This window comes from Benincasa hispida, chromosome 8 (assembly GCF_009727055.1).
Source record: "Benincasa hispida cultivar B227 chromosome 8, ASM972705v1, whole genome shotgun sequence".
NCBI classification, from domain to species: Eukaryota; Viridiplantae; Streptophyta; class Magnoliopsida; order Cucurbitales; family Cucurbitaceae; genus Benincasa; species Benincasa hispida.
In genome coordinates, this window is record NC_052356.1 from 41546328 (window position 1) to 41559724 (window position 13397).

Consider the following 13397-nt stretch of genomic DNA (forward strand, 5'->3'; position numbering starts at 1 on the left):
TAATACAAAAATGAAATTTGACTAGAGTTAGCACACTTAGGGGGTGTTTGAGGCAAGGAATTGGTTATTATAATCCTAAGTTATTATAGTTGGGTTATAATAGTTTGTGTTTGGGGTATAAATTATTTTAGTTTGAGTTATAATAGTATGTATTTGAGGTGTAAAATATTTTAGTTTGATAAGAAAATAGTAAACACTATAGCAAATAATAAAAAAAAATTATGAATGAAAATAGTAAAAACTGTATTAAATAGTAAATATTGTAACAAATTAGAGTTTTGAAATAGTGTTGATAGTAGCTAATTGAGGAATACAAAATAGTATTTACGGTAGCAAAAGGTGATTATTATAGTATTAGGATAGTCCTTACCCCAAATACACCCTTAAACTAAAAAGTGTTTCTAACATAGATAATTTGAAATCAAATCCATAAACTTCTTTTATAGTGCTTTGGAGACAAGTGAGACAATTTCTCTTCTGATATTTTCTAAGAATAGTATAGTAAAGTATTGGGGATCCCACATTGGAAAAATTGAAGAACCTTATCACAATGTTTACAAAATATATAAGCTACTAACTCCTCTCTCATTGCCAATTGATTTTGAAATGGAAAATCATGTTATCGAATATAAAGTTCTTATGAATACTTGTGGAGTCTTCGATATGATCAAAATAAATCCCCCCACTAATGAACATCTTACGAATGCCAAATTCAAATGGTTCATTTACAAATGTCCAACTTCTTGTAAAAATGAGGCACAATGGGAATACGGATATCGAAAAAATATAATATTAAAATAAATGAACATAATATATATACATATATATATATATATATAATAAGAAATTATGAAAATAGGAAATTCCACTAAAATTCTCCACTTTCTCCAAAATTCATGAAATTTTCACCAATATATGCATTCTCTCAAGATTCATCAAATGCCCATATTTATAGGCAAAATGGCAAGAAGGTAGCTTTATATGGATATTGTGTAAGTATGAAACACATAGGTAACATGTAGAGTGACATATGGGGTGATAGGAGTTTGATAATTGTTGTCTTGAAGTTTGGGCATCTACATTATATCTAGTTTAACATATTTATAATTCTCCCTCTTAGATGCCCATTATATTTGAAATGTGTCTTGTTAAAACCTTATTAGGAGAAAAACTCATTGGAAAAAAATCCTAGTGAAGGAAAAAAAAGTATATATTTCATATAATCTAATACTCTTAAAAAGAATATAGTATATTTACTCCCTCTCATGGAAACATCACTTGAGATATTTGAGTCGTCGCATTCCAATGTTGTGCACCAGTTTTTAAAAGACTGCAGTAGGTAAGGCCTTTGTGAATAATCTGTCAGGTTATCCTTCGAACAAATTTGTTGTACGGTGATATCGCTATTTTCTTTAAGATCATGAGTGTAGAAAAGCTTCGGTGAAATATGCTTTATTCAATCTCCTTTAATATATCCTCTTTTGATTTGGGCTATGCAAACTTTGTTGTCTTCATATAATATTGTTAGAAGATTTTTATTAGAAGATAAGCCACACATTCCACAAAAATGAGCTGAGTCATTGATTTTTGCAATATACATTCTCGACTAGCCTCGTGGATCGCAAGTCTTTCTGCATGATTTTAAAGAAGTGGTTGTTATGGTTTGTTTCACTCATCGTCATGATACAACAGTTCCTTCACATATGAATAGATAATCTGTTTGAGATCTAACTTTATGTGGATTTAATAAATATCTAGAATCTACATAACCAACTAGATCAAAATTTGATTTATTTAAATAAAAAAAACTCATATCAATCGTTCCTAAGAGATAACAGAGTATATGGTTAATTCAATTTCAATATTTTTTTTTTTTTTTTTTGTTGAAGAAGAGTTATATCTAGCTAATAAATTTACTGAAAATGCAATATCTGGTCTTGTATTATTAGCAATATACATAAGTGCACTAATTGTACTAAGATATGGTACTTCAGGACCAAGAAATCCTTCGTTATTATCTCAGGGTCAAAATATATCTTTCTTCACATTTAGTGAACGAACTTTCATTGGAATGTTCAATGGATGTGCTTTGTCCACATAAAATATTTTCAAAAATTTTCCTGTATAAGTTGAATGATGAACAAATATTTTATTGTTAAATGCTCAATTTTTAAGCTAAGGAAAAATTTTGTTTTTCCAAGATCTTTCATCTCAAATTCTTTCTTAATCTATTGTCATTGAAAACTCTTCGGAATGTCAAATTATGTTTAAGTTATCAACATTTACAGCTATAATTGCAAATCCTGACTGTGATTTCTTTATAGAAAAATATAGACTTATTGGATTATTTTAATATCCTACTCACAACAAATATCCACACAAGAAATTGTACCACATTCGTCCTAATTATTTTAATATATATAGTGATCTCTATAACTTTATTGAATACATTTATCGGGAACTTGACTTATATGTTTTAGGTTTTTAAAATACTTTTGGGATTTTCATATAAATATCATTATCAAGAGATTCATATAAATATGTTGTGACTACATCCATAAGATGCATTTCCAAACTTTCATACATTGTCAGGCCAATCAAATATCTTAGTGTAATTGCATTCATCATTGGAGAATATGCCTTCTCACAATCAATACCAGGTCTTTAGGAAAACCCTTGTGCAACTAATCTTACTTTATATCTTGTAACCTCATTATAGGAGGACACACCAGGGTGCCATGAGGCGATGCACAAAAACTTTATTCAATCCAACGAAGGAGATCGAGGGATATGCTGTCACACTTCCCGCTCCCACTTACTATGATCACTCTCTCCATCCACCTTGATATTGACCTACCCAAATACCATCTTTAGGGGGACACGCCAAAGGTGCCTCGAGGCCGAGGTTAGATCTCACGGTGTGGACTATGAGGGAGAAACGCGAGAGGTGAAAATGAAGCATCAAATGCCCCAAGAACCTCCCACTAAATGTTCTACCTAGGAGTTTATTAACCTAGACAATCCGGCTACTGATGATGATTTGAGTTATTTATAAAATTCGCTAAAAAACAACTTTTGTCTTTGAAATTAAAAAAAAATCCAAATAGAAACATTAGACTCTTTAATGGACTGGCCTTAATTTGTATGCATACATCAAATTTATCTAAATTACCTTTCCAGGTAGGTTCCCAGTAGGGGTATTCCGTTGCTGTCATCTTAAATACCCCAGCCTATACAAAACCCGCCTTCGACAAAAGGTCTACTATAGATAGACTTGCTACATATTAATCTTTTACTAATTATTTTAATTCTAATTTCATTTTATAACCATTTATAAAATAAACAACTAAAACACTCATCCCACATAATGAAGTATTTTATAACGCTTATAAATATAATGTTAAATAAATAAAGCATACATAAATATAACCTTTATATTATATGATGCATGAGCATGCACTTATGTAAATTAAAACATGCTTCTCTAAATTATAACTATTACAATAAAGAGATGATGCATGACCAATGCATAACCTAAGGTAGGATTTACTATATGTGCAAACCATATGACATATTAAAAACATACATTACATGAAATAACTCTATCTATTATATTTTTTATCAAGCAAGCCGGTTCACAGGTGAACTGTGTCTTAAACCGCCAGGAGAACTCCATCGAGTAGTAAACGCCGAAGGTGGACGATTGTCCAACGCGCACTAGACGATAGAAGCAAAATTAAATGATCGCGTAGACGACAACGAGGCTACGAAGCCTGATCGTCTAAGTGATCTCTTAACGCGACGACAGGTTAATGATTTACCTTGCGTTTCTAAGCAATTGTTTAGTCAGTTACTAAGCAATGAAGCTTGCAGACCAAAACGATCGTCTATGTGATCACTTAATGCGTCAATAGGTAAACGATTTACCTTGCGTTACTAAGCAATCGTATAGTCAGTTACTAAGCGATGAAGCTTGCTAGCCAAAACGATCGTCTATGTGATCACTTAACGCGGCGACAGGTAAACGATTTACCTTGCGTGACTAAGCGATCGTTTAGTCAATTACTAAGTGATGAAACTTGCTGACCTAAACAATCGTCTAGTGCACGCGCGCGTGTTAAGCGATACGCAAGCATCCCATCGTTTACATGACCCGTTACTCAACAATCGCATAACTGATTATCGACACGATGCGATCAACCCTTGATCGCTTACCCAATCATCTACACAATGTGATCATCAGCGATCGCGTACCCCATCGTCTGCACATACGATCAACGCCTTGATCGCATACCCCATATTTTAACCGATGCGATCAACAAACTATCGCATACTCCATCGTCTAACCGATGCGATCCACATTGATCGTCTCCTTCCTCGAAGAACCACAACGCTTGCTCCGATCAGATTCACAAATGATTCAAAACTCAAACAGACTTTGAATACATACTCGATTACGATTATTAATACCCAAAAAAACGTAGGAGCTTTTCAAACAATCGAAAATGTAAAAAGCATTAAATCAACCCGAGGCTAACATCCACGAAAAACATCCATAAATCTACACATCTACAGCAATTGAACGATTAAACAGTGTAGAAATGCACCCACCAGGAACGTATTTGCAATTCTTTTGCAACAATGAATTGGAATATCTGAAAACCGAGTGCTCTGATACCAATTGAAGGAACTCTTATTCAGAGTACCTACAAGCGGAAGCGGATCTTTCCAATTCATTGTGACAGAATTACCGCATATACATTCAAACATACTTTCATAATGCTAAAAAGATCAATAAATCATAACAAATAAAGATTTCTTCTTCACAGCGAGTCTGAAGCCCAACCGTCTATCTCGAACAATCACCACTTGAACAGAAAGAAACGGAGAAGACACCACAACCAGAGCCTCAGTATTCTTGGAGTGAAAATCCAAAGTGTGGGCTTTGTTCGGATTTGGTAGAGGAAGAAGGAAGAGGACCGTACACAACGATCAAGCAAGTGGGAGAAGAGTCGTCTATCGCATAGACAAGATGCTTGATCATTTAGGTGAAGTATACCGATCGTGTAGGAAAAGTAAGCGATCGTGTAGGAAAAGGGTAAGCGATCGTCCAAACGATCGCATAGGAAAAACTATGTGATCGTCTATACGATCGTTTAGTAAATACCGGGAGCTAAATGATCGCTTAGGAAAAAGGTAAACGACCGTTTAGATAATAGCGCTCGACGATGTAATCTGTATGCGGTCGCTTAGCAATATCGTATATGTAAGTGATCATGCAGTCATTATTGTATAGGCACTAATTTCCTAAACGATGACACTATCTTTTCACAATGTCTGAGCACATCGAGATCAACACACCGTCTTCTATTTATAATGCACTCATTCGTTATTTAGAATAGAAGAAACGCCTTCACATTTTCTTTATAACCGTCCAAGGAATGTGATCTTATCATATTCATAATATATAAACTAATATCATATTAATTATAATATTTTTTTCTACTAGATATAAATCATATTTATATCCAATTTCCTCCAAATTAATGTATCTCATACATAAAGTTAATTATATCATATTTAATTAACTCGTTCAATTATATCGTATATAATCTAACCCCCTCTTGTCAATTTGAACATTTCAAACTGACCCAAAAACTGATTCTCAACTTGTATCACTAAGAGGACCTTATGGACCTATGGCTCGAAGCTCCAACGGTACGTGAATAGTTAACTAAACTCTTTAGTCACGATATCCACCATCCGTTAACTACCAAGCATTCCACTAAAGACCGAAAATTGAACTCTTCTTGCCATAGATATATTTCTATGTCCATTGGATATAACCAATCATCAGTACGAAAATGATCCATGTTCTTTGCTTGTAAGTATTGTATATGTAGTTACATTGTCTGTCAGACATAGATCTTCTTTGCTCATTTTTTAATCACCCAACATATGAAAATGATCCATGTTCTTAAAAGAAAAAATTACAATAAGAAAAACAACATTTAGAATATACAAAAGTTAACTTACTAAGAGGAAAAAAAATATGAAGATGGATAAAAAGAACAATAACATTAAGGCTAGATATTTTCAAAGTCAAAAGAAACACTTGATGTTCCATCAAATGTGTCGATCTTCTCTTCAAAAGATTCCAATAAGTCTACCACATCTAAATTTGTCATATAGGATGAGTCAAATATATCATTATCCTGGTATGCAAAATTTGCTTCCACATTTTTTTCTTTTTTTCTTCAAGGAAGCTTGATACATATCAACTAAGTATTTCGATGTATGACAAATATGTGACTGATGTCCTCAGGCCACATTGAAAGCATTTTTGTTCATCATCCTTTGAATTCTTAACTAGTGGAGATTTTTCTTTATGATCATCATTTCGTGTGGTTCTCTTAAAATTTGGATGATTATAACGTCACCATGAAAAGAAAAATTATTTCTTCTTTTACCATGGTCACGACCTCGACCATGATTATTATTAAAATTCACGGTACTCACTTCAGGGAATGGTCGAGATTCATGATTTTTCATCAATAACTCGTTATTTTGTTCGGGCACAAGAAGTCATGAAATTAGTTTAGAATATTGTTTAAAACTCTTCTCTCGATATTGTTGCTGCAAGAGCATATTCAAGATATGAACTGTAGGAAATACCTTCTCTAACATATCAATATCATTGATTTTTTCTCCGCATAACAACAACTTTGTACTGATTTTAAATAATGTGGAATTGTAATTACTTACTGATTTAAAATATGCTAGTATCAAATGCATCCACTCATTACGAGTTTTAGGAAGAATAACTGTTTTTTTATGATCATACATCTCTTTCAATTTTTTTCACAAGATACAAGGATCTTTTATTGTAAGATACTTCATTTTCAATCCCTCGTGGAGATGATGACGAAGGAAAATCATAGCTTTTGTTTTGTCCTGGTTGAATGCCCGACTTCCTTCTTTAATTATTTTCCTAAGGTTCATAACATCCAGGTGGGATTTCGACATCGAGCACCCATAACAAATAGTTATTGTCATTAGTGTCAAGGGCTGCGAATTCTAATTTGTAAGGTTTGTCATGGCAACACTATCACAAAATATTGTATTTATATTAAAAATTTAATATGCACTAGATATGCAAATTAACATTTAATTTATTAATTATAACAAAAAAGAAAAAAAAAAGACATATAGGACCTACCTTTAGCGTGGGAAATAAAAGAAGTTGTGTTGATAACGTGGTGTGAAAATGAGGCGCGAAGGGGAATACAAATATAGAAAAAAATATAATATTAAAATAAATAAAACATAATATATATATAAAAAAAAAAATAAAAAAAAATTATGAAAATAGGATATTCCTCCAAAATTCTTCACTTTTTCCAAAATTTTTCATCAATGTATGTCTTCTCTCAAGATTCACCAAATGCCCATGGCAAGTAGAAGATGGCTTTACATGGACACTAATAATATGTAGGTATGAGACATATGGGTAACATGTAGAGTGACACATGGATTTTGACAATTGTTGTCTTTAAGACACTAAGTTTGAACATCTATATTACATCTAATTTAACATATTTATAATATAACTAACTATTATACCATTCCTTTTAGGTTATACTATTCTTTGTATAGGTTATGGGTAGTTGAAGAGTCCATAAAACTCAGATTCATTACTATACATAATAATCAAGACAAAATATCTAAGTATGGATTAAAGGTGTAAAAATTATTTAGAATTTAGATCATGACCTGCAATGGTTTGCAGTCTTCTTCAAATGGAATGGGCAGATCCATGGCTATCAAATAGGGAATAGGAGACTTAAAGAAGCAAAATATTTTGGAGATTATAATTACCTTGTAATTATCGGTTGATTTAGGGTTTCCATAATCCCCTAAATTAATGCATTGGTTTCTACTCATCAAATCACCACACTTCCGAAGTTGAGTCTATAATTAAAGTTAATGTCTATAATTAAAATGACACAATATGCCCATTAAATAGTCTAGATATAAATGCTATATATTTAATTTGATATACATAAATTAATTATTCCAACAAATTAAATGATGCATGTGGGAATATTAAGAAGAAATTCACGAATAAATAATTATGAAAAGAAGGCCATATGCAATCAGAGTAATAAATAACCATGATCAAGTATAATTATGGTGCCACACAATTGATATAGTAGGATCGTAACACATAGGATACCAAATATGAATTGTCATGCACAACTTAGCTTAATGGCAGGTTAAACAAGGTGTTATGATCATACATTTTCAATTATGTGACACCATGATTTACATTTGATCATGGTCAATCTTGAGGAGAAATATAAGTACGTCTCAATCTTATTTTTGTTTGACTCTTTGTAGTTTCGTCAAAACTTAGGCGAGATTCCTCCATTCTCAAACTTAAATTTGTTCATAATTGAGCTTCATTTGACCATACAAGTCACTCATACCTGTATTTTTCCTCACTTTCGAGGTCAAATAAGATTGGCAATGGGGTTAAGGCGGGCGGGGAGGGGTTCCTTGTCCCCGATGGGGGAATTTACCCTCATTCTCACCTCTGTCCCTGCCATTTGAAAGCGGTGACGAGGGCGGAGATTCCTCGTTTCCCCTTTTGTCTCTCCATGGGGACCTTTTTTATAAAAAAAATCCTAAAATTCTCTTAGGTTTGGACTTGGAGACTTTAGTTGTATTTAGATTGAGTTAAATGAAAAACTAGGCTAAATGTAAAAAAGTCAAAATACCTCTTTTATATATATATATATAATTAATTAATAATATAATCAGGGAGGAGTCGGGGTTGAAGACAGGGCGAGGATACCCTCTCCATCCCCACCCTATCCCCGATTTGACCCTCATTCTTGGTCAAACCGGAGATTTTACAATTCCGTGAGGAATCGACCCCAAGGAAAATTTTGCCAACACTAAGGTCAAAGCTCCATTTGGCTCCCACTAAACTTGTCATAAACACCATGGATGACATCATTACAATCATTTCTAACACAATCAAATTGCATTTAGATTTATTAAAAGTACAACAAAAGTGAAACATATCCATAATTACATTAAATTAGGATACTAGGGTTTTTGGAAGCAAAAGCAAGCAACTCATTATCATGTTCAAAAGATGCCATTTCATCTTCTTTCAAAGTAACCCAACCTTCAATTCCCTCCCCATCTTTAGTGTCCATAAGCACCACAAAATTCAAAAACATATTACTCCCAATGCTGACCCAAACCGGTTTTCCCCACCCAAAATCCAGCTCGTACAAACCGAACCGGCTCCAACTACTACTAATATAAAACGCCACGTCATCTCTCATAAACAAACTCCCAGATTGTTGGAGCCCCTCCATTATCTTCATAAAACAATCATTCCCTTCATATCTATTAATCCCATTTTTATTAAATTCTCTAATTCCATCTCTCAATAATTCTACGAGTCCCTTCAGGTCTTTTTCCCCCGGCGGAATTGGGTTCGTGACGAAGTTTCCGACGAGGTTTCCGATCGAATATTCCGGCGACGGTGGGGTTAGTCTTTTGCGTAAATTTACGGTTTGGGACATGACGGTGAGATTTGGGGGATTTGAAAACGACGTCGTTTTCTGAGTTGCTGCTTTCATTACGCATTTCCAAATGAGAGCCGTTACGGCCTCCACGCGCGTTGGGTTTGGTACGGTTTCACTCGCGGCGTTGGATTTTAGATCGGCGATTTTTTGGGCGTTGAAGACTAATCTTCGGGATTTGCATTTGACTTTGCCTCCTAAGTCTGCTGGAGGGACGGCGATTGGGATTCCCTCCGGCGGCGGTACTAGAGATGCTTGAAGAAACGCGGCCGCCGCCGTGTTGGAACCACGCACCGCCGCAGACCAGCTTTTTAAGATTACGCTTATGGAGGATGCGTCGACTAGTTTGTGGGAGAAGCTTATGCCCATCGCCATTCCTCCACATTCAAATAACGTCACCTGATAAATTCATTTTAATAAAAATTAAATGAGTAATTTCTCAATTCACTTTTTAAGCTTCTAATAATAATAGATTAAAATCCAACCCTATTTTTAATTTTGTAACATTTTAATTCCCTAATGGTAATAAGTAATAACGGTGTATATCGGTTGGTCGGTGTTAGTTTTGAGAGAAAATTGACATCGAAAATCGACAAAAAAATGTGTAAAATTCGACTGATGGTGGTCGGATCGATTAGTCGGTTTGGTCTTTTCTTTTTAAACAAAGCCAAAGATGAATGAAAAGAAAAGATGAAGTGATGAAGTGTTTTTCTTACGTTAATATAATTTGTAACTTTTTAAATTTTAAATGAATCGTTTTTTTATGAAGAAAATTAAATCAATCATGTAGTGGATTTTGAAAAATAGGCAACATAAAAAATAATAATAAATCAACACTAAAATAGTAGGTTTGGGCTTGGATTATTGGTAGTGGTCATGCTTTTATACTTTTAAAAAAACTAACATACATTTGGTCAGTCGATTTTTCAATTTTTTTATAGGAAAGCTGACAATCAACCGACCGACCTTAATTCAATCAATTTTGATCGATCGGATTGGTTTTCGGTATTTTTATGTATATCCCTAATAAGTAACAATATATTCTATGTTGTACTAAAAAAAACACTATAATCTATACAATTTATAACCCTTAAAGATTTAGACCCTACTAAATTTATCACGTTTAAAATATTATTCTAATTCTATCTTTTAATTTCCTTCTATTTAATTCATAAACTCTAAAATATCTAATTCTAATCTGGTTATTTTTAATATATCTTAAAAATTATCTATATTGTAAATTTATTATTATTATTTTTTAAATATTCCTTATTAGCATTCTTTTTTAAAAAAATTAGAAATATGTTCACATAGAGATAGGTATTTCCGGCTTGAAAATTATAGTTATTTTAAACTAATTTTAAGGTACTATTTAAAATTTATTAGAAATTGCATATACTAAAATGAAATTTATTTTTTCTGAAAAACAATAAAATGAAACTTAAATATACGCATCATATGTTAACAAATTTAAGTAATTAAGGTCTTATTTGGCCATTGATCTTGGTTTTAAAAACTAAGTCAAGTTCTCTAAAGTAAAAAATATTTTTAAAAGAACCTGATTTTGTTGGAAGAATTTGACCAAAAAATTCAAATATTTCATATAAAAACAAATAAAATATTGGCAATCAATTATGTTATTCCATTGAAAATTATATGTTAAAATTTCTTCAAAGTCAATTTCAACTTCAAATTGTAAACCATCACTCAATTTGATACCTGAACTAAAAACATGCGTCCGCCGTCGGCGGCCTCGGGAGCTTCAGTCTTAATCGGAAGAAAATGGGTGAGCAGCTCCGGCGTCGGATCCTTTAGAAAATCGGAGAGAACACAATTGGCTCGAGCTTCAACATACTCAGCGCCGTCGTCGTTACATTCGATGTGGCTATTCTCTCTGGGGCGGCCGGCGAGTGGATAAAATTGAGTCAAAGTCTCCGTCAGTGACTTCTTCAGGCGGGCGGATCTTTCCTCGAAAGGCGGCGCTCCGTCGGCGTTGGCGAAGAAGAGAATGACAGGGACGTAACCGGCGGTGGCGAGCTGGTCGAGAAGAGAGATGTTGAAACGGCGAAGATCGGAAGGGGTTGGAGAAGAAGGTTTAATGATTTCTTTGGTGAGAATTTGAACTTCCATTGTCTTGATTTTTGAAGCTCTGTCTGTGAATTGGGACTGAATCTACGGAAATAAGTAGTGAACAGAGTTAACGTTGATGACGATGATTTTTTTATTTTTACTTTTTAAATAATGGATGATTTTGTTTATTTATTGTTTTTAAAATAATGGATATGATGCTTTGGCGTGAATCACGTGAACTTTCATTTTACCTTCCATGATCATTGGATTTTTAGTCTAAACATTAAAGTATTTAAAAACAAATCAAATTTGTTTTTGAATTAATCTAATTATTTTTATTTTATTTTATTTTAACAATATAGTAGGAAAATGATCTCATCTCTAATCTCGAGATTGATAGTACATATTTAATATTTGTTGAGTTATGCTCATTTGTGATGGTGTTGACATTCAACATGCGGAAACAATTAGGATCTTAAGCACTCTAATTCCATTAATTTTAGCATTCAGACAGACATGCTCAAATAAAAGAAATAGGATTTTTGAGGTATACCATTAAAGAATCTTTAATCCTCCCGTTCCAGCTTGAATCTTCACTCCAAAAGCATGTAGACTACCACTTGACCTTCCCTACTATTTTTTAGGACCTTAGATTGGATTGTGGGATCCAAAATGAGACAGAATTAAAGGGAATGTTGGTGAAGTTCTCTGGTTTTAGAGTATTGAAATTGAAGAACTTCTTTGATTCTTAGATTTTGCATCAAATCAAATCTCAGCAAAATGAACTGAACATTGTTCAACTCCACCATGCAATCTGATTCCATGACATCTTGACACCAAATATGTCAAGTTATAGTGGGAATTAAGTGTCCAAAGTGGGAAAAACCCCATTATGAAATTTATTTTCAAATTTTAATTGATTAAAATTATTTTTATTTAATTTTCAATAAAATTTAATTTTTATTTTCTAAAAAATCAAATTAAAAATAAAAACTATTTAAACCTTTGAATCCTCATAAAATTCAAAAAAAAAATTAAATAAATTTAATTCTAACCAATAATTTTAATAAAATTTATTTAAATAAATAATTAAAATAATTTAATATTCAATATTAAATTATTATATCACCAGTTTCACAATCATGAATCTCTATTCATGTAATTAAACCAAATTCAAATATTATCTAATTATCCAATTTTGTTTAATTTGATAATTAAATGTATAATTATATCGTATATAATTACTGATTCTCTTAATTCAAATTTGAATGTCTTAAATTATCTCATCACGCTATTCTAAGGTTTAATCCGTTTGTGAGCTAGTAGAGGACCTAATAGAGCTACAGATCATGAGCTCCAACGATATGAGATTAATTGGCTAAACTCTTTAAACCAAATTAATCAACATTTGTTAACTATCGAGTCATTCCACCAAAGCTCAATAGTTGTATTCCTCTCACTGTAGATATATTTCTGTCCATTTGATTTAACTACAATCAGTAAGTTGACCCTTCACAGGTTGTTCGTAATAATGGTTGGGTCAAAAGCTATTTTACCCCCGAGATTACATCTTGTTTCTTAAGTCTCACTGATCCTTTAATGTGTTGGGGTTGATGCCCTAAATCTCTTATGGTTCTGTAGCTTGTAAACACATGTATGAACAAACATTTGTGATATAATAACATGAGATATTTTATTCATTGTTGTCTATGAAATATGAGATAT

General features: G+C 32.8%; 1 protein-coding gene across 1 annotated transcript; it reads right to left on the reverse strand.

Annotated features, from left to right (window-relative positions):
• Window positions 1-8973: 8973 nt before the first annotated feature.
• Window positions 8974-11827, reverse strand: LOC120083542 (BAHD acyltransferase At5g47980-like). The gene is made up of 2 exons (XM_039039337.1): window positions 11322-11827; window positions 8974-10001 (listed from the first exon to the last, which is right to left on the reverse strand). Exons 1-2 carry the CDS (start codon window positions 11730-11732, stop codon window positions 9102-9104), a joined length of 1311 nt encoding a protein of 436 aa, XP_038895265.1. The 5' UTR covers window positions 11733-11827; the 3' UTR covers window positions 8974-9101.
• Window positions 11828-13397: the final 1570 nt, after the last annotated feature.